At 50.0% G+C, this 20,459-nt stretch overlaps 1 protein-coding gene across 1 annotated transcript; it reads left to right on the top strand.

The window, feature by feature from the left end:
- The first annotated feature begins 846 nt into the window (after positions 1–846).
- Positions 847–19,773, top strand: LOC120046021 (uncharacterized protein KIAA1841-like). Its single transcript, XM_038990934.1, has 20 exons — positions 847–996; positions 1,820–2,009; positions 3,667–3,757; positions 3,971–4,212; positions 4,773–4,831; positions 6,092–6,252; positions 6,334–6,420; positions 6,644–6,754; positions 9,253–9,376; positions 11,691–11,843; positions 13,030–13,184; positions 13,466–13,574; positions 14,833–14,865; positions 15,139–15,238; positions 17,803–17,891; positions 17,973–18,001; positions 18,080–18,153; positions 18,281–18,369; positions 19,399–19,490; positions 19,589–19,773. Exons 1-20 carry the CDS (start codon positions 847–849, stop codon positions 19,623–19,625), a joined length of 2,175 nt encoding a protein of 724 aa, XP_038846862.1. The 3' UTR covers positions 19,626–19,773.
- Positions 19,774–20,459: the final 686 nt, after the last annotated feature.

Here is a 20,459-nt window from a genome sequence, read left to right as displayed (position 1 = left end):
TCTAAACGTCATTCACGAGCGTTTTAGGGTGTTTCCATCCCGTATGCAATGCTGATTGAATGTCTTGTCTGTCCATCAAATCGTCCCCGGGATGATACTGCAGAGAGAGTGCACTTATAGCTAGCTAGCTAGTAGCATTAGCGTTAGAAGTGGATGACGGCTACTGTACGCCGAACGTCCTATCATCCGGACCACAGAAGAATCCGGTGTCATCATTGAATCAGTAAGATACAAGATAACCGTACAGCCAACTAGATACTACAAGTATTTTGGAACTATAATACAAACTTATCGTATTTAGCTTCTAGTACAGTGATGTGCACTATAGGTAGCTAGCTTGCTAGAATAAGCTTCTGACAAAAATGCCATTAAATTTGCGTTGGACAGTTCTACTACAGCCAAAGACAAAGGGGCGTTCCAAGGGAGGAGAATCCATCCTTTTTGCAAGAAGATAATCGACGTAGCCAAAAGTATGTGTGTGCGCTGTTCACCGCGTATGCTACTGACAGTCAGCTTTTTAATGACAACGGTGGGACAAAGTAGGAGTAGCCTATTCCAGAATTTGGTTTAGAGATGCTGTTGGATGTCAAGGCTTTCCATACATGCTCTTGTTATTCTTATGTATCTATGTCAAGTAGACCGTCCCATTACTATTGTTGATTGAAGAAACCTCAGCTTTCTGTGCGCATAAAGTCGCCTCCACCTTTTGTATGATGGTGTCCTCTCACTGAGTCTACCTTTAACAGAATAATGCTCTGATCTCTCTCACCCTTCAGACGTAATAATGTATGATAATGTCATATCGCTGAGTCAACCTTGATCTCTCACCCTTACCTGCTGACAGACATGAGTCGTTACTGCACCCTGAACAACAACTTCCCCAATGACAACAACCTCCTGGTCCTGGACATGGTGCTGAGCTCTCTCTGGAGCGTTCCACAGCCCGTCAACTGGGACAACGTGGCCATGCTGGTCCCTGGCTTCACACCCAAGGAGGTAAGCTCTACATGCACTGCAAATTGGGACAATAAACATATTGATTGAAGCTATAGTAGCTGACGGCTTGTGGATTGCGAACCCGGGTCTCCCAGTCTGTAGGCAAGCTTCCCAGTCTGTAGGCAAGCTTCCCAGTCTGTAGGCAAGCTTCCCAGTCTGTAGGCAAGCTTCCCAGTCTGTAGGCACTGCTCCCACTAAGGAGAGATCGTAAAAGGCTATTCGCCTGGTCTGAGATCTGTCTGTATTGTCTTACTCCCTACGGTCACTGTTTGGCGTGACAGGTAACCTCGAGGTAAGAGTGTTGAGCCAGTAATCTAACGTTCGAATCCTAGAGCCGACAAGGTGAAAAAATCTGTCGCTGTGCCCTTCAGCAAGGCACTTAACCTGGTGACCCTAGACTTGACCCCACTCTCCACGTCTGTTTCAGGGGGAGTTGGGATATGCCAGAAACACATTTCCATTGCACTTGTACACATGTGTCACATGATAAATAGAAGCGCCCACCAATGTCTTATTAGGTCAGCTGTCCTATAGTTTAGTCTGGACTGCTGTTGAATGTTGTGCAGGGGTTACTGGAACCAAGATGATGTGGTCTGAGGGATGTTGTTGTCAAGGTCCCGTGTGGCTCAGTTGGTAGAGCATGGCGCTTGCAACGCCAGGGTTGTGGGTTCATTCCCCACGGGGGGACCAGGATGAATATGTATGAACTTTCCAATTTGTAAGTCGCTCTGGATAAGAGCGTCAGCTAAATGACTTAAATGTAAATGTAAAAATGGTATAGTAGTGACATGGTTGCCATGGTGGTTGTCGTGCCTACCTTCAGTGTGCGCAGAGGTTTGAGGAGCTGAAGAGCACCGGAGGGTTCCATCACGTGGACGACCAATGCAACGCGCTGACGGCAGGAGGCTCCTCCCCTGTGGACTCGCTGGCCACCTACATCAAATCCACACTATTGGACACCACGGGAGACGTGGAGGAGACGCGGACCAATCAGAGCTCCATCTCAGTGACGGGTAAGGCTGACTGGTGTTGATGTGCTAGTGCATATGTAGTGCTTTGTGTCTGTGATGATGAGCTGGCCTAACATAGGAGCTACTGGGGGTCAGCCTGCCTAACGTAGGAGCTGCTGGGGGTCAGCCTGCCTAACGTAGGAGCTGCTGGGGGTCAGCCTGCCTAACGTAGGAGCTACTGGGGGTCAGCCTGCCTAACGTAGGAGCTACTGGGGGTCAGCCTGCCTAACGTAGGAGCTACTGGGGGTCAGCCTGCCTAACGTAGGAGCTGCTGGGAGTCAGCCTGCCTAACGTAGGAGCTGCTGGGGGTCAGCCTGCCTAACGTAGGAGCTACTGGGGGTCAGCCTGCCTAACGTAGGAGCATCTCAACTAAAAATCTAATCAAATGTAATTTGTCACATGCGCGCAGAATACAACAGGTGTACACTTCACTGTGAAATGCTTACCTACGAACCCTTTCCCAACAATGCAGAGTTAAAAAGTAAGAAAATTTGAAAATAGTAACAGAATAAATAACTGAAAATAAGGCTATATACAAGGAGTACCAGTACCCCTGTAGTATTATAATAATGAGACTATATACAAGGAGTACCAGTACCCCTGTAGTATTATAATAATGAGACTATATACAAGGAGTACTAGTACCCCTGTAGTATTATAATAATGAGGCTATATACAAGGAGTACCAGTACCCCTGTAGTATTATAATAATGAGGCTATATACAAGGAGTACCAGTACCCCTGTAGTATTATAATAATGAGACTATATACAAGGAGTACTATTACCCCTGTAGTATTATAATAATGAGGCTATATACAAGGAGTACCAGTACCCCTGTAGTATTATAATAATGAGGCTATATACAAGGAGTACCAGTACCCCTGTAGTATTATAATAATGAGGCTATATACAAGGAGTACCAGTACCCCTGTAGTATTATAATAATGAGACTATGTACAAGGAGTACCAGTACCCCTGTAGTATTATAATAATGAGGCTATATACAAGGAGTACTAGTACCCCTGTAGTATTATAATAATGAGGCTATATACAAGGAGTACCAGTACCCCTGTAGTATTATAATAATGAGGCTATATACAAGGAGTACCAGTACCCCTGTAGTATTATAATACTGATGCTATATACAAGGAGTACCAGTACCCCTGTAGTATTATAATACTGATGCTATATACAAGGAGTACTAGGTACCACTAGTAGGTACCTTTTAGTCCCAGACTTGGTGCTCCGGTAACGCTTGCCGTGCAGTAGCAGAGAGAACAGTCTATGGCTGGGGTATATAGGTCCTGGATGGCAGGGAGCTCAGCCCCAGTGATGTACTGGGCCGTCCGCACCACCCTCTGTAGCGTCCTTGTGATCGAGGGCGGTGCAGTTGCCATACCAAGCGGTGATGCAGCCAGTCAAGATGCGAAAGTTCTGAGTCCAATGTAGCAGGCAGTAAGACCTGAAGACTGTTCATGTCTGAATATCTAGGCTTTAGTTCAGTGTAGCAGGCAGTAAGACCTGAAGACTCTTCATGTCTGAATATCTAGGCTTTAGTTCAGTATAGCAGGCAGTAAGACCTGAAGACTGTTCATGTCTGAATATCTAGGCTTTAGCTCGGTGAGCTACACAGTCTTGTTTGGTGTCTCCACTCTCCAGGCCTGGCGGTGAACCCTTCAAGAGGTAGCTCGGTGGAGAAAGAGATCAGGGAGTCTGCAGAGGAGGGCGAGAAGCCCCAGGAGGGGAAAGGGTGAGTGCCTGGTCTAACTACCGTCAAACAGAAATAACCTGTTAATCAGTCCAGCTCAAGTCAAGGTGATCAAAGAGTTTCATAGAGCAGGATCAAGAACTTAGTCTCCTAACAAATACTCAAATGTACTCTACTACAAAAATCAAGAGTTATTCCTCTCTGTGTGTGTGTGTGTCTGCCTGTCTGTATCTCTGTATCGCTCTCCCCATGCAGGCCCAATATGGTGATCCACGTGTGTGACGAGGCTAAGAACCTGAAGCAGGACTTCATGTGTCCCCGTGACCTTCTGATCAACGAGATGCGTTACTTTGCTGAGTACCTCTCTGTTGACCTCCAGCGCTGGGAGGAGGTGGACATCTCTGTGCACTGTGACGTGCAGATCTTCGACTGGCTCATGAACTACGTCAAGAGGCACAAAATGGCCGTCGATGGCAACAATGACAAACCCAAACTCGGTAAAGAATTGAATTGATGCTCTCGCATCATACGTACTGTAGCTACATACACTGATGCTTGTATAGTACTATACCATCACTTACCTGGGCGTGACAAATGATAACCATGGAGAGGGCAGTGATGTGGTCACTCATAGCGGTGTGCTTGTTGGTTGGCCTGGCAGTGTGTTTGGTTGGTTACGTGGGGGTTGTTGGTTGTGTGCTAACATTGGTTGGTTATGTGGTGTTTGTTGGTTGTGTGTTAACATTGGTTGGTTATGTGGTGTTTGTTGGTTGTGTGCTAACATTGGTTGGTTATGTGGTGTTTGTTGGTTGTGTGTTAACATTGGTTGGTTATGTGGTGTTTGTTGGTTGTGTGTTAACATTAGTTGGTTATGTGGTGTTTGTTGGTTGTGTGTTAACATTGGTTGGTTATGTGGTGTTTGTTGGTTGTGTGTTAACATTAGTTGGTTATGTGGTGTTTGTTGGTTGTGTGTTAACATTGGTTGGTTATGTGGTGTTTGTTGGTTGTGTGTTAACATTGGTTGGTTATGTGGTGTTTGTTGGTTGTGTGTTAACAGAGCCCAGCAATGTGATCTCAATCCTCATCTCCTCCGAGTTCTTGAAGATGGACACGTTAGTAAGTGTTGTAATGGCGGGAGCTGGGTTGCTATGCCGGTTCCAATGTACCGTACGTTTCGGGGGCCCTGGTTTTCTGTTGTAGCGGAAGAACGAACGCAAAGTGGCTGAACTGAAATTGGGAAAAAGGCTATTGGGAACCTTTTACAACAAAATAAAATATTTTGGACCGATTTTTGGCGAGGAGTGAGACCTCCCGCTTCGCCTCTTCCTCTCTGCTACAGTAAATGACCCAGCGAGCTCTTGTTGGTCGTTGAATAAAATGTCACTCAAGAAAAAAACAGAAAACCAATCAGCTAATTAGGTAAAGAGGCTTCACTCTTCACTTTAGTCTCAAACAGAAAACAAAGGGCCTTTGGAACGGTTCACTTCCTGTTGCATGGTTACAGAAAACGAAGGGCCTTTGGAACGGTTCACTTCCTGTTGCATGGTTACAGAAAACGAAGGGCCTTTGGAACGGTTCACTTCCTGTTGCATGGTTACAGAAAACGAAGGGCCTTTGGAACGGTTCACTTCCTGTTGCATGGTTACTATTACAATTGTTTTTAGAACTGTAACATGTTACTTTTATTGCAAGTAAGTGACACATGACTTCCAAGGCATTGAACAAACTCAATGACCTATTTATGTCGACCTCTCATAGGTGGAGGAGTATTCAGTCACATGTTGTCCTCTCATAGGTGGAGGAGTGTATTCAGTCACATGTTGACCTCTCATAGGTGGAGGAGTATTCAGTCACATGTTGACCTCTTATAGGTGGAGGAGTGTATTCAGTCACATGTTGACCTCTCATAGGTGGAGGAGTATTCAGTCACATGTTGACCTCTTATAGGTGGAGGAGTGTATTCAGTCACATGTTGACCTCTCATAGGTGGAGGAGTGTATTCTGTCACATGTTGACCTCTCATAGGTGGAGGAGTGTATTCAGTCACATGTTGTCCTCTCATAGGTGGAGGAGTGTATTCAGTCACATGTTGACCTCTCATAGGTGGAGGAGTGTATTCAGTCACATGTTGACCTCTCATAGGTGGAGGAGTGTATTCAGTCACATGTTGACCTCTCATAGGTGGAGGAGTGTATTCAGTCACATGTTGACCTCTCATAGGTGGAGGAGTGTATTCAGTCACATGTTGACCTCTCATAGGTGGAGGAGTGTATTCAGTCACATGTTGACCTCTCATAGGTGGAGGAGTGTATTCAGTCACATGTTGACCTCTCATAGGTGGAGGAGTGTATTCTGTCACATGTTGACCTCTCATAGGTGGAGGAGTGTATTCAGTACTGTCACAAGCACATGAGTGCCATCGTGGCCACACCCTGCAACATGAACTGCATCAACAGTAACCTGGCAGCGGACATCTCTGACCTCTTCAGCCACAACGAGGCAGACGACATCATGGACAGAAAAGACAAGTTCAAAAGGTAGACCCTAGTGATTTTGTCAGGCCTGGTAGACAGATCGTTCTGCTTCAGCCAACACCTTTCATTTCTCCCTTTCCTCAGTAAGTTATTCCAGAAGAAAATTGAGTGTCTCTTCGATCCTGACTATAAGAACCAGGACTCCCCAGGCAACGCATCGACTCTGTACAGGTGTGTGGCAGCTCTGGAATGCACTGCTCTGTCTGTCATTGGTATTATTCATTTGGGCACACAACAGAAAACATTTTGCATCACAAAACAAAAATGAGCGTTTCTTATTGGACAAGTGTAGGTAGATCCCTACCTGTTTGTCTGTTTTCTTCTGTTTGGTTCCCAATGAATACGACTCGTGTTAACCTCGCCTAACCACCGAGATGCAACTTGTCTTTCCCAGATGTGGTCTGTGCCTGAAACTGCTGACCAAGGACACAGAGAGGAAGATCTCCTGCATCCCAGGGAAGATCAACATCGACCCTCGAGGAGACATCACCTACACTCACAGCAGGTCCTGTACCACCCAGTTACACCTTGGTTGTGGGTTCGGTTCCCTCTGTGGCCACCCATATGTCAAATGTAATCGTGCATGACTGTAAAGGGTCTCTCAGAGTACCACATTTGGACGCCATACGCACAGCAGTGTTCTAGAATATTGCAACGTTGGCTTTCATACTTTTTGAATTCTCAGCGCAGCTCAAGCAATTTCTCCAACTGTCAACACATTCAAATGAATAGAGGACGTGTCCCGGAAAGTTGTTGGTTGGGATTTGTGGGGAGGTGCACGTTGGAGAGGTGCACGTTGGAGAGGTGCACGTTGGAGAGGTGCACGTTGGAGAGGTGCACGTTGGAGAGGTGGCCCCGCGGATGATGGTCTCAGAGCTGCGTAGCCCCGCGGATGATGGCCTCAGAGCTGCGTAGCCCCGCGGATGATGGCCTCAGAGCTGCGTAGCCCCGCGGATGATGGCCTCAGAGCTGCGTAGCCCCGCGGATGATGGCCTCAGAGCTGCGTAGCCCCGCGGATGATGGCCTCAGAGCTGCGTAGCCCCGCGGATGATGGTCTCAGAGCTGCGTAGCCCCGCGGATGATGGTCTCAGAGCTGCGTAGCCCCGCGGATGATGGTCTCAGAGCTGCGTAGCCCCGCGGATGATGGTCTCAGAGCTGCGTAGCCCCGCGGATGATGGTCTCAGAGCTGCGTAGCCCCGCGGATGATGGTCTCAGAGCTGCGTAGCCCCGCGGATGATGGTCTCAGAGCTGCGTAGCCCCGCGGATGATGGTCTCAGAGCTGCGTAGCCCCGCGGATGATGGTCTCAGAGCTGCGTAGCCCCGCGGATGATGGTCTCAGAGCTGCGTAGCCCCGCGGATGATGGTCTCAGAGCTGCGTAGCCCCGCGGATGATGGCCTCAGAGCTGCGTAGCCCCGCGGATGATGGCCTCAGAGCTGTGTAGCCCCGCGGATGATGGCCTCAGAGCTGCATAGCCCCGCGGGTGATGGCCTCAGAGCTGCGTAGCCCCGCGGATGATGGTCTCAGAGCTGCGTGGCCACGCGGATGATGGTCTCAGAGCTGCGTGGCCCCGCGGATGATGGTCTCAGAGCTGCGTGGCCCCGCGGATGATGGTCTCAGAGCTGCGTAGCCACGTCACAATGGGACCAACGCCTCTCGGCGTCTGTGGACTGTGATTTACGGTTAAGTCACTTTGGATAAAAACTGATGCTATATGGCTTCTGATAATTATTTCTGCTCTATCGAGAGACATCTTCACTGTTATTCTATGTATGTTTATAGTGAAAAATGCTAAAGAAACCATGTCGTTATTTGGTAAATATCTTATAGCTACAATTTACCACATAATTTCAAAGTATATCCCAGGTAGTGTATTTAGCGATAAAGCACAGTAAACCAGAATATCCGGCTCCATGAACCAGTAAGACCAGTCATCTCCTGTTTCTGTAGCGAGGCAGCGTGATGGGAAATCAAATCTTATTGGTCACATGCAGATGTTATTTCGAGTGTAGCGAAATGCTTGTGCTTCTAGTTCCGACAGTGCAGTAATATCTAACAAGTAATCTAACAAATTCCACAACAACTACCTAATACACACAAATTTATGACAGAGCGTCATAGAATATATAGTATAAAATACAGTATATACCAATGAGATGAGTAATGCAAGATATGTAAACATTATTAAAGTGGCATTATTAAAGAGACTTGTGATCTATTTATTAAAGTGGCCAATGATTTAAAGTCTGTATGTAGGTAGCAGCCTCTCTGTGTTAGTGAAGGCTGTTTAACAGTCTGATGGCCTTGAGATAGAAGCTGTTTTTCAGTCTCTCGGTCACAGCTTTGATGCACCTGTACTGACCTCGCCTTCTGGATGATAGCGGGGTGAACAGGCAGTGGCTCGGGTGGTTGTTGTCCTTGATGATCTTCATGGCCTTCCTGTGACATCGGGTGCTGTAGGTGTCATGGAGGGCAGGTAGCTTGCCCCCGGTGATGCGTTGTGCAGACCCGCACCACCCTCTGGAGAGCCTTGTGGTTGTGGGCGGTGCAGTTGCCGTACCAAGTGGTGATACAGCCCGACAGGATGCTCTCGATTGTGCATCTAGAAGTTTGTAAGGGTTTTAGGTGACGAGCCTAATTTCTTCAGCCTCACTACACTGTCTGTGTGGGTGGACCATTTTAAGTTTGTCCGTGATGTGTACCCCGAGGAACTTGAAACGTTCCACCTCCACTGCTGTCCCGTCGATGTGGATAGGGGGGTGCTCCCTCTGCTGTTACACCCCCTGGACAGGACACTAGTCTATCACAGGGCCAATCTATCTCCTTAATGCTGAGTTCCAAGCAGAACTCCTGACCTTCCAATCTCAGGGTGGACACTCTAACCACAAGGCCACTGAGTTGGTTCCAAGGACCAGGCTGGCCAACATGGTTTTGTGGTGGAGCTGCTTTGAGAAACATGGACAGAATAAAGGAGAGTCATTTCTATCACTACCTCTGGTCTGTAGGCAGAAGAGATGGGAGGTCCATGATTACATGACCGGACTGTATGAGGAGCTGAAGTCCTGGGTGCTGGTCTACTGGAGGATCTGGGGAACCATCAACCACCTCACCTGCTCCCACTGCCAACAGGTAGGGGGGGGGCTGTCAACCACCTCACCTGCTCCCACTGCCAACAGGTAGGGGGGGGGGGGGGGGGCTGTCAACCTGCTCCCACTGCCAACAGGTAGGGGGGGGGGGGGGGGGCTGTCAACCACCTCACCTGCTCCCACTGCCAACAGGTAGGGGGGGGGGGGGGCTGTCAACCACCTCACCTGCTCCCACTGCCAACAGGTAGGGGGGGGGGGGGGGGGGGGGGGGGGGGCTGTCAACCACATCACCTGCTCCCACTGCCAACAGGTAGGGGGGGGGGGGGGGGGGCTGTCAACCACCTCACCTGCTCCCACTGCCAACAGGTAGGGGGGGGGGGGGGCTGTCAACCACCTCACCTGCTCCCACTGCCAACAGGTAGGGGGGGGGGGCTGTCAACCACCTCACCTGCTCCCACTGCCAACAGGTAGGGGGGGGGGGGCTGTCAACCACCTCACCTGCTCCCACTGCCAACAGGTAGGGGGGGGGGGGGGGGCTGTCAACCACCTCACCTGCTCCCACTGCCAACAGGTAGGGGGGGGGGGGGCTGTCAACCACCTCACCTGCTCCCACTGCCAACAGGTAGGGGGGGGGGGGGCTGTCAACCACCTCACCTGCTCCCACTGCCAACAGGTAGGGGGGGGGGGGCTGTCAACCACCTCACCTGCTCCCACTGCCAACAGGTAGGGGGGGGGGGGGGGGCTGTCAACCACCTCACCTGCTCCCACTGCCAACAGGTAGGGGGGGGGGGGGGGTGGGGGGGCTGTCAACCACCTCACCTGCTCCCACTGCCAACAGGTAGGGGGGGGGTGGGGGGGCTGTCAACCACCTCACCTGCTCCCACTGCCAACAGGTAGGGGGGGGGTGTGGGGGCTGTCAACCACCTCACCTGCTCCCACTGCCAACAGGTATGGGGGGGGGGGCTGTCAACCACCTCACCTGCTCCCACTGCCAACAGGTAGGGGGGGGGGGCTGTCAACCACCTCACCTGCTCCCACTGCCAACAGGTAGGGGGGGGGGGGGCTGTCAACCACCTCACCTGCTCCCACTGCCAACAGGTAGGGGGGGGGGGGCTGTCAACCACCTCACCTGCTCCCACTGCCAACAGGTAGGGGGGGGGGGGGCTGTCAACCACCTCACCTGCTCCCACTGCCAACAGGTAGGGGGGGGGGGGGGGGGCTGTCAACCACCTCACCTGCTCCCACTGCCAACAGGTAGGGGGGGGGGGGTGGGGGGGCTGTCAACCACCTCACCTGCTCCCACTGCCAACAGGTGGGGGGGGGGGTGGGGGGGCTGTCAACCACCTCACCTGCTCCCACTGCCAACAGGTAGGGGGGGGGGGGGGTGGGGGGGCTGTCAACCACCTCACCTGCTCCCACTGCCAACAGGTAGGGGGGGGGGTGGGGGGGCTGTCAACCACCTCACCTGCTCCCACTGCCAACAGGTATGGGGGGGGGGGGGGGGGTGGGGGCTGTCAACCACCTCACCTGCTCCCACTGCCAACAGGTAGGGGGGGGGGGGGGGGGGGGGCTGTCAACCACCTCACCTGCTCCCACTGCCAACAGGTAGGGAGGGGGGGGGCTGTCAACCACCTCACCTGCTCCCACTGCCAACAGGTAGGGGGGGGGGGGGGGGGGGGGGCTGTCAACCACCTCACCTGCTCCCACTGCCAACAGGTAGGGGGGGGGGGGCTGTCAACCACCTCACCTGCTCCCACTGCCAACAGGTAGGGGGGGGGGGGGGGGGCTGTCAACCACCTCACCTGCTCCCACTGCCAACAGGTAGGGGGGGGGGGCTGTCAACCAGCTCACCTGGTCCCACTGCCAACAGGTAGGGGGGGGGGGACTGTCAACCACCTCACCTGCTCCCACTGCCAACAGGTAGGGGAAGGGGGGGGGCTGTCAACCACCTCACCTGCTCCCACTGCGAACAGGTGGGGGGGGGGGGGGGAGGTGCTGTCAACCACCTCACCTGCTCCCACTGCCAACAGGTGGGGGGGGGTGCTGTCAACCACCTCACCTGCTCCCACTGCCAACAGGTAGGGGGGGGCTGTCAACCACCTCACCTGCTCCCACTGCCAACAGGTGGGGGGAGGCTGTCAACCACCTCACCTGCTCCCACTGCCAACAGGTAGGGGGGGGGGGGGGGAGGCTGTCAACCACCTCACCTGCTCCCACTGCCAACAGGTAGGGGGGGTGGGGGGGCTGTCAACCACCTCACCTGCTCCCACTGCCAACAGGTGGGGGGGCTGTTTGCGTGTGTGCATGTGCACTCCAGGCATTGTGTAATGCATCCAGACGTGTGTGTGTGTCTCCAGGCGTTTGTGTGTGCAGAGCTGTCCCACTGTCGGTATCACCCAGAGGTTGTGTTGTACCCGGGCATGGGGACAGAGCATGGCTGGCACGGGACGGGCATCTACCCCTGCTGCAACCAGAGGACACTACGCTTTGACCCCACCGGCATGCCCAAGGTAGGAACACACTCACTGACCCCACCGGCATTCCCAAGGTAGAAACACACTGACCCCACCAGCAATCCCAAGGTAGGAACACACTGACCCCACCGGCATTCCCAAGGTAGGAACACACTGACCCCACCGGCATTCCCAAGGTAGGAACACACTGACCCCACCGGCATCCCCAAGGTAGGAACACACTGACCCCACCGGCATCCCCAAGGTAGGAACACACTGACCCCACCGGCATCCCCAAGGTAGGAAACACTGACCCCACCGGCAATCCCAAGGTAGGAACACACTGACCCCACCGGCATTCCCAAGGTAGGAACACACTCACACTGACCCCACCGGCATGCCCAAGGTAGGAACACACTGACCCCACCGGCATCCCCAAGGTAGGAACACACTGACCCCACCGGCATCCCCAAGGTAGGAAACACTGACCCCACCGGCAATCCCAAGGTAGGAACACACTGACCCCACCGGCATTCCCAAGGTAGGAACACACTCACACTGACCCCACCGGCATGCCCAAGGTAGGAACACACTGACCCCACCGGCATGCCCAAGGTAGGAACACACTGACCCCACCGGCATTCCCAAGGTAGGAACACACTGACCCCACCGGCATTCCCAAGGTAGGAACACACTGACCCCACCGGCATTCCCAAGGTAGGGACACACTGACCCCACCGGAATTCCCAAGGTAGGAACACACTCACACACTGACCCCACCGACATTCCCAAGGTAGGAACACACTCACACACTGACCCCACCGGCATTCCCAAGGTAGGAACACACTCACACTGACCCCACCGGCATGCCCAAGGTAGGAACACACTGACCCCACCGGCATTCCCAAGGTAGGAACACACTGACCCCACCGGCATTCCCAAGGTAGGAACACACTGACCCCACCGGCATGCCCAAGGTAGGAACACACTGACCCCACCGGCATTCCCAAGGTAGGAACACACTGACCCCACCGGCATTCCCAAGGTAGGAACACACTGACCCCACCGGCATGCCCAAGGTAGGAACACACTGACCCCACCGGCATTCCCAAGGTAGGAACACACTGAAACACACTTGGAGTTGTGAGGTGACCATGCTTTGAATAGTTTGCATCTCACACAATACAGATTTGACACATTTCACACTTGAATCTGGTCAAAACGGTGTGTGTGTGTGTCTCAGGGCTGTAAGATGCGGGACCACATAGTGAATGCGTCAGACAGTGGAGACTGTACTGGGGACCACCAGGTAAACTCAGCCCAGACCAGACTACTCAACGACCTGCTACTACACAGAGAGGCAGTGTGTGTACCCAACACACCCCTACCAGAGACAGGGTAAGAAACTGTGTGTGTGTACCCAACACACCCCTACCAGAGACAGGGTAAGAAACTGTGTGTGTGTACCCAACACACCCCTACCAGAGACAGGGTAAGAAACTGTGTGTGTGTACCCAACACACCCCTACCAGAGACGGGGTAAGAAACTGTGTGTGTGTACCCAACACACCCCTACCAGAGACAGGGTGAGAAACTGTGTGTGTGTATTTTTGTATCGTATGACAGGTTTTGTGTTTAGTGATACTCCCTTGTTCTCTCTCTGTGTATCTATGTGCCAGGCCTGTAGACTCCCCCTCCAGTGGTTCAGAGAGGGGGGAGAGAGGGGAGCGGGTACTGGACTGTGACATCCTGGTAGAGCCGGGGCTTCAGAGAGTAGAGGGCACCACCGTGAGTTTACAACTTATTTATTTATTTATATATTTATCCAGGCAAGTTAATTGAGGTCAAATTCATACTCACAAGTAGAATGATACGTTTTAAGAAACTTTAGTGTGTTTGCTCAAATGTGTTATTTACAATGACAACCAGACCTCCATGATATACCTATCTGGCTACACATCTGTCTACTAGCTACAGAACATCTGATTTTAAACCTAACCTTAACCACACTGCTAACCCTAATGCCTAACCCTAACCACACTGCTAACCCTAATGCCTAACCCTAACCACACTGCTAACCCTAATGCCTAACCCTAACCACACTGCTAACCCTAATGCCTAACCCTAACCACACTGCTAACCCTAATACCCTAACCTAAACCACACTGCTAACTCTAATGCATAATCAAACAAAACCTTAAATAAGACCAAAAAGCACATTTTTGTTTTAAAGAATTTTTACGATATAGCCAATTTTGACTTTGCAGCTGGCCCATCTTCGGAAATCACTCAGTTCTGCCTCCAGGGCAAGATTGATGACAATTAACGTCGACCTGCACTTGATTTGTGGAGTCATAGATATGCCTATAGTCTTACTCAACCTATTTCAAATAGACTATAGTCTAACTCAACCTGTTTCAAATAGACTATAGTCTAACTCAACCTGTTTCAAATAGACTATAGTCTAACTCAACCTGTTTCAAATAGACTATAGTCTTACTCAACCTGTTTCAAATAGACTATAGTCTTACTCAACCTGTTTCAAATAGACTATAGTCTTACTCAACCTGTTTCAAATAGACTATAGTCTTACTCAACCTGTTTCAAATAGACTATAGTCTTACTCAACCTGTTTCAAATAGACTATAGTCTTACTCAACCTGTTTCAAATAGACTATAGTCTAACTCAACCTGTTTCAAATAGACTATAGTCTTACTCAACCTGTTTCAAATAGACTATAGTCTTACTCAACCTGTTTCAAATAGACTATAGTCTTACTCAACCTGTTTCAAATAGACTATAGTCTTACTCAACCTGTTTCAAATAGACTATAGTCTAACTCAACCTGTTTCAAATAGACTATAGTCTAACTCAACCTGTTTCAAATAGACCTATAGTCTTACGCAACCTGTTTCAAATAGACTAGAGTCTAACTCAACCTGTTTCAAATAGACTATAGTCTTACTCAACCTATTTCAAATAGACTAGAGTCTAACTCAACCTGTTTCAAATAGAGTCTAACTAACTCAACCTATTGCTTTGCAGTTTTCCCTGTTGAAAAACTGGAGCCGGCAACTGGTATGATCAACGTTTATTGTTTCCAAATGTAATTGTGCTGCAGTGTGTGTGTCCGTGTCTGTATACGTGTGTTTGTGTGTGTGTATGACGTGACATATTACAGTAGTGACATAGTATACCTTTGTACCACCAGAAGCCTGAGGGCCAGTCTGTTTGTGCTACCATGCCAACTCCTCATGCTTAGTTAATGAGCAGTGGTGATAGGCTGGTCCCAGATCTGTTTGGTGTCCAGCCTATCTAAACTCTGATATGCCCTCCTCTGCCCTGTGTCAGAGGCAGCAGACGCTGCTTTCTGAGGATGAGGAGTATACCACGGGGTCAGAGGTCACTGAGGATGAGGTGGGAGATGAAGAGGAGGCCAGCAAGAAACAAGGTAGAGTAATTAGGCTCTCTGATTGGTTTATACTCTAATTGGAAAAACTGTATGGCTGAGAGGGATGAGGCAAAGGGAATAGCAAATATGTCTGACAACACAGCAGACTGGTAAACATACATTAAATATAGAAATCACTAAACTAAACTAAAAGAAGAAACTATACTATGAAAAAAAAGAAGCTCTGGAGTACATTTAATGAAATTCTAGGCAAAAAAGCAAACTCATCTGTCATTGAGGCAGAGGACTTGTTCATAACAAAACCCTTTAATATTACCGACCACTTTAATAACTTTTTTGTTGACACGATTAGCAAATTTAGGCCTGACATGCAAATAACAAATGCTGAGCGTTCATATTCATACATAATGGACCAAGTAATGGAAGACAAGCACTGTAGTGTAGAGTTCCACAAAGTGGGTGTGGAAGAGGTGAACAAAATGGCTGCTAATCTATAAATAAGGACAAACCACCTGGTACCGACAACCTGGATGGTAAATTGCTAAGATTTGTAGTGGAATACATTGTGACTCCTGTTGGCCACATCTTCAATTTAAGCCTAGAAGACGGTGTGCCCTCAGACATGGAGGGGGGGGGGGGGCAGGCAAAGGTCATTCAGCTACCCAAGAACAGCAGAGCACCCTTTAAATGGTTCAGACAGCCGACCAATCAGTCTGTAAAAAAGTGCTTAGCAAACCTTTGGAAAAAATTGTGTTTGATCGAAAACTAATTAACAACAGACTTTCAGCATGCTTATAGGGAAGGGTACTCAACATGCTTGGCACTGACACAAATTACAGATGCTTGGCTGAAATAAATTGATAGTAAGAAGATTGTGGGAGCTGCTCTGTTAGACTTCAGTGCAGCTTTTGATGTCATTGATCGTAACCTATTGCTGAAAAAATCCTAGGTGTCATGGATTTGCATCCTCTGCCTTATTATGGATTGAGACTTACCCGTCTAATAGAACACAGAGTTACCCGTCTAATAGAACACAGAGTTACCCGTCTAATAGAACACAGAGTTACCCGTCGAATAGAACACAGAGTTACCCGTCGAATAGAACACAGAGTTACCCGTCGAATAGAACACAGAGTTTTCGTTAATGGTAGCCTCTCTCATGCAAATTCAGTTGAGTGTGGTGTTCCGCAGGGCAGCCGACTAAGGCCATTATTGTTTTCCTTTTTTTACTAATGACCTTCCACTGACTTTGAATAAAGCCTGTGTGTCTATGTACGCTGACGACTCAACTGTATACACGTCGGCTGCAACAGTAGAATAAATAACTGACACCCTGAACATAGAGCTCCAGTTAGTTTTAGAATGGGTAACTAGCAATAGGCTGGTGCTAAATATAAACAAATATGTAAAGCATCGTTTTTGGGACAAATCACTCAACGCTAAACCTCATTTAGATCTATTATTGAATAATGTGGTGATTTAGCAAGTTAAGGAGACTAAACTGCTGGGTGTCACTCTAGATAGCAAGCTGTCATCAAAACATATAGACTCAATGGTTGCTAAAATGGGAAGAGGTTTCCGTGATTGGGCGTTGCTCTGCCTTCTTGACATCTCAGTCGACCAGACAGGTCCTACAGGCCCCAGTTTTGTTACACCTGGACTCCTGCCCAGCCGTGTGGTCATGTGCGGCAGAGAAGGACAATGGTCAATTGCAGTTGGTCCAGAACAAAACAGCAAGTATCGCACTTTGATGTACACGGAGGGAAAGTGGCAAACATGTTACTGCCAATCTCTCCTGGCTCATAGTAGAGGAGAGATTGACTGCATCACCATTGGTCTTTGTGAGACGTGTTGAAGGTACAGAACTGTCTGTTCAAGCAGTTGGCACACAGTTCAGACACTCATCGGTACAACACAAGACATGCAGCCAGAGATCTCTTTACAGTCCCCAGGTCCAGAACAGAAGCTGGGAAACACACAGTATTAAATAGAGCCATGACTACATGGAACTCTCTGGTAACCCAGGTAACTCAAGCTAGCAATGAAACCAGATTCAAACCCTGATTAAAGAACACCTTACATCACAAAGGGACAGTGAGGAGACACAGCCATGTTATGTTACTGATTATATTGTATTATAATTGCACTGTACTATGTATTAGACCTAGATATGGTGTGTATGTACTGATATGTAGACTGTGTGTGATGTTTTAAATGTAGTTCAGTCCTTCACTAATAATGTTCTGTATTATGTCATGTTTCATGTGGACACCAGGAAGAGTAGCTGCTGCTTTGGCAGCGCCTAATGGGATCCTAATAAATGGCAATTACCAAAGAGGCTTTGAAATGGGGGGGGGATTTCAATTGCGTTTTCTTGATTCCTTGTGAGGGACCAGAGGGGAGGGACCTCTGACCTCATCTAATGGGTTTTGAGAAGGAGGCAAGGATGCAAGGAATCAAATCGAGATTCTCCCTATGTCATAAGACCACACTTTGATATCTGTCTGCAGCTATGAGCTATCAGTTGTAATTGAATCATGAATGTATGTGTACACTGCTTATGGTTGTAACAACATAGGGGTTTTCTATGTGTTCATTGTTAGCTGCTAAGAAGGCCAAGAAGTTGAGCAAACCTTTGAAGAGGCAGATGTCTTCACCTAATTTCCATCGCAAAGAGAAAGCAGTGGAGAAAGTGAGTGTGCTTCACTCGTTTACCTGAGACTTAAATAATTGCAATTTTCTTACTTTTCCAAATTCTGTTGGTTGTTTCCAGACCCCTTCGAGGGACAACACTCCATTCAGGTGAGCTCAACTTCGTCAACTACATGCTTCTTCATCTATTTCACCGCTGTATCTGTTTGAAATGGTTTGTGTTTCCAGAGTGAGTGCCCAGAAGAGTAAATGGGACAGCTCTCGCTCCATCCGCTACAACCAAGATGCCCAAAGAGAGGAAGGTAACACAGGCCTCAGTTAACTTTGTGTGTGCGTGTGTTACGATAGATGTGTGTATTCTAATTGTCCTCTCTCTCCCCTCTCTCTCCCCCTCCCTCCCCTCCCCCTCCCCCTCCCCCTCCCCCCCAGACCAGCGGCGTATGGTGGAGATCATTGGTCATCTGACTAAGATCAGGTTCGGAGATCAGGAACAGAGAAAGTCCAAGGACACTAAAGAGGTGTGTTTTACTGAGTCGATTACACCTTTATTTTTAGCAGGGGATCAAACACTAGAACGTTGAAACATGAAACTTCATTTACATTGTGTGTGTATAGTGTGGTTGTCACTGGTCACCCCCCCCCCCCCCCCCCCCCCCCTGTTGTGGTTGTCACTGGTGTACCCCCCCCCCCCCCTGTTGTGGTTGTCACTGGTGTACCCCCCCCCCCCCCTGTTGTGGTTGTCACTGGTGTACCCCCCCCCCCCCCTGTTGTGGTTGTCACTGGTGTACCCCCCCCCCCCTGTTGTGGTTGTCACCGGTGTACCCCCCCCCCCCCTGTTGTGGTTGTCACTGGTGTACCCTTCCCCCCCTGTTGTGGTTGTCACTGGTGTACCCCCCCCCCCCCCCCCCCCCGTTGTGGTTGTCGCCGGTGTACCCCCCCCCGTTGTGGTTGTCACCGGTGTACCCCCCCTGTTGTGGTTGTCACTGGTGTACCCCCCCCCCCCCCCCCCGTTGTGGTTGTCGCCGGTGTACCCCCCCCCGTTGTGGTTGTCACCGGTGTACCCCCCCTGTTGTGGTTGTCACTGGTGTACCCCCCCCCCCCCCCCGTTGTGGTTGTCACTGGTATACCCCCCCCGTTGTGGTTGTCACCGGTGTACCCCCCCTGTTGTGGTTGTCACCGGTGTACCCCCCCTGTTGTGGTTGTCACCGGTGTACCCCCCCTGTTGTGGTTGTCACTGGTGTACCCCCCCCCCCCCCCATTGTGGTTGTCACTGGTGTACCCCCCCCCCCCCCCCGTTGTGGTTGTAACTGGTGTACCATCCCCCCCCCCCCCCCGTTGTGGTTGTCACTGGTTTGGTTGTGGTTGTATAATGTGTGATCATGGTTGTATATGTGATCGTGGTTGTATAATGTGTAGTTGTGTGATCGTGGTTGTATAATGTGTAGTTGTGTGATCGTGGTTGTATAATGTGTAGTTGTGTGATCGTGGTTGTATAATGTGTAGTTGTGTGATCGTGGTTGTATAATGTGTGGTTGTGGTTGTTCCAGCGTGCAGCAGGGATCTACTCCAGGCTAGAGGCCCAGTTCAAGTCCTCCTCCCAGGCCAGTGGACGACAGAGTGGCCCTGAGAAAACCCTCAGGTACGTATACATACACACACACATTGTCTCCCCCTACCCTCCTCTGTCTGTCTCCCCCTTTTCTGAATTAGTTGTCCCCCCTTTCTGTCTTCTTTCAGAGTGAAGCCACGCTTCAACCAAGCTCGGACCACATAGATACTGGAACGAGAAGAGGGAGGAAGACAGGAGGAAGAGCGGAGGACCACATAAATACTGGAACGAGAAGAGGGAGGAAGACGGGAGGAAGAGCGGAGGACCACATAGATACTGGAACGAGAAGAGGGAGGAAGACGGGAGGAAGAGCGGAGGACCACATAGATACTGGAACGAGAAGAGGAGGAAGACAGGAGGAAGAGCGGAGGACCACATAGATACTGGAACGAGAAGAGGAGGAAGACAGGAGGAAGAGCGGAGGACCACATAGATACTGGAACGAGAAGAGGGAGGAAGACAGGAGGAAGAGGGAGGAAGAGAGAGATCCTCATGTGAGAACTCAGTGGATCAAACTGACCCAAATGGGTCCTGGCAACCTGGCAGAAGCTAAACCTCTCAACCCCACCTTGCTTGCTCCACTGTGCCCCTGGTAATATTTGTGCCTGTATTCATAACGAGCCTAAGAGTAGGAGTGCTGATCTGGGATCAGTTTGTCTTTTTAGAACATACTGAGTGGACAGGGGAGACCTGATCCTAGATCAGCCCTCCTACTCTGAGACACTTGATAAATACAGGCCCTGGTCCTGCATTGATCGTCTTTAGTTCAGGAGGCCTGGTTTTGCCGTAGGGCTTTGTAGCCCACTTAGAACCCAGTCCAGCCCGTCTGACTCAGGTGACTTTGTATCGATCACATCTCCTACCTCCCATTAACTGTATATTACAATGCAATAGGTCACCTAGCTCTAAACCTGTATGCCATAGAATATAATATACTTTAACATAGAAGCTACCTTGTGGTGAGTAATAGGAGTGGTTAGCAGTAGGTAGATGATGGTG

This window comes from Salvelinus namaycush, chromosome 4, assembly GCF_016432855.1.
Source record: "Salvelinus namaycush isolate Seneca chromosome 4, SaNama_1.0, whole genome shotgun sequence".
Classification (NCBI taxonomy): Eukaryota; Metazoa; Chordata; class Actinopteri; order Salmoniformes; family Salmonidae; genus Salvelinus; species Salvelinus namaycush.
Note: the sequence above shows the minus strand (reverse complement) of the source record. Positions and strands in the feature narration are given on the sequence as shown.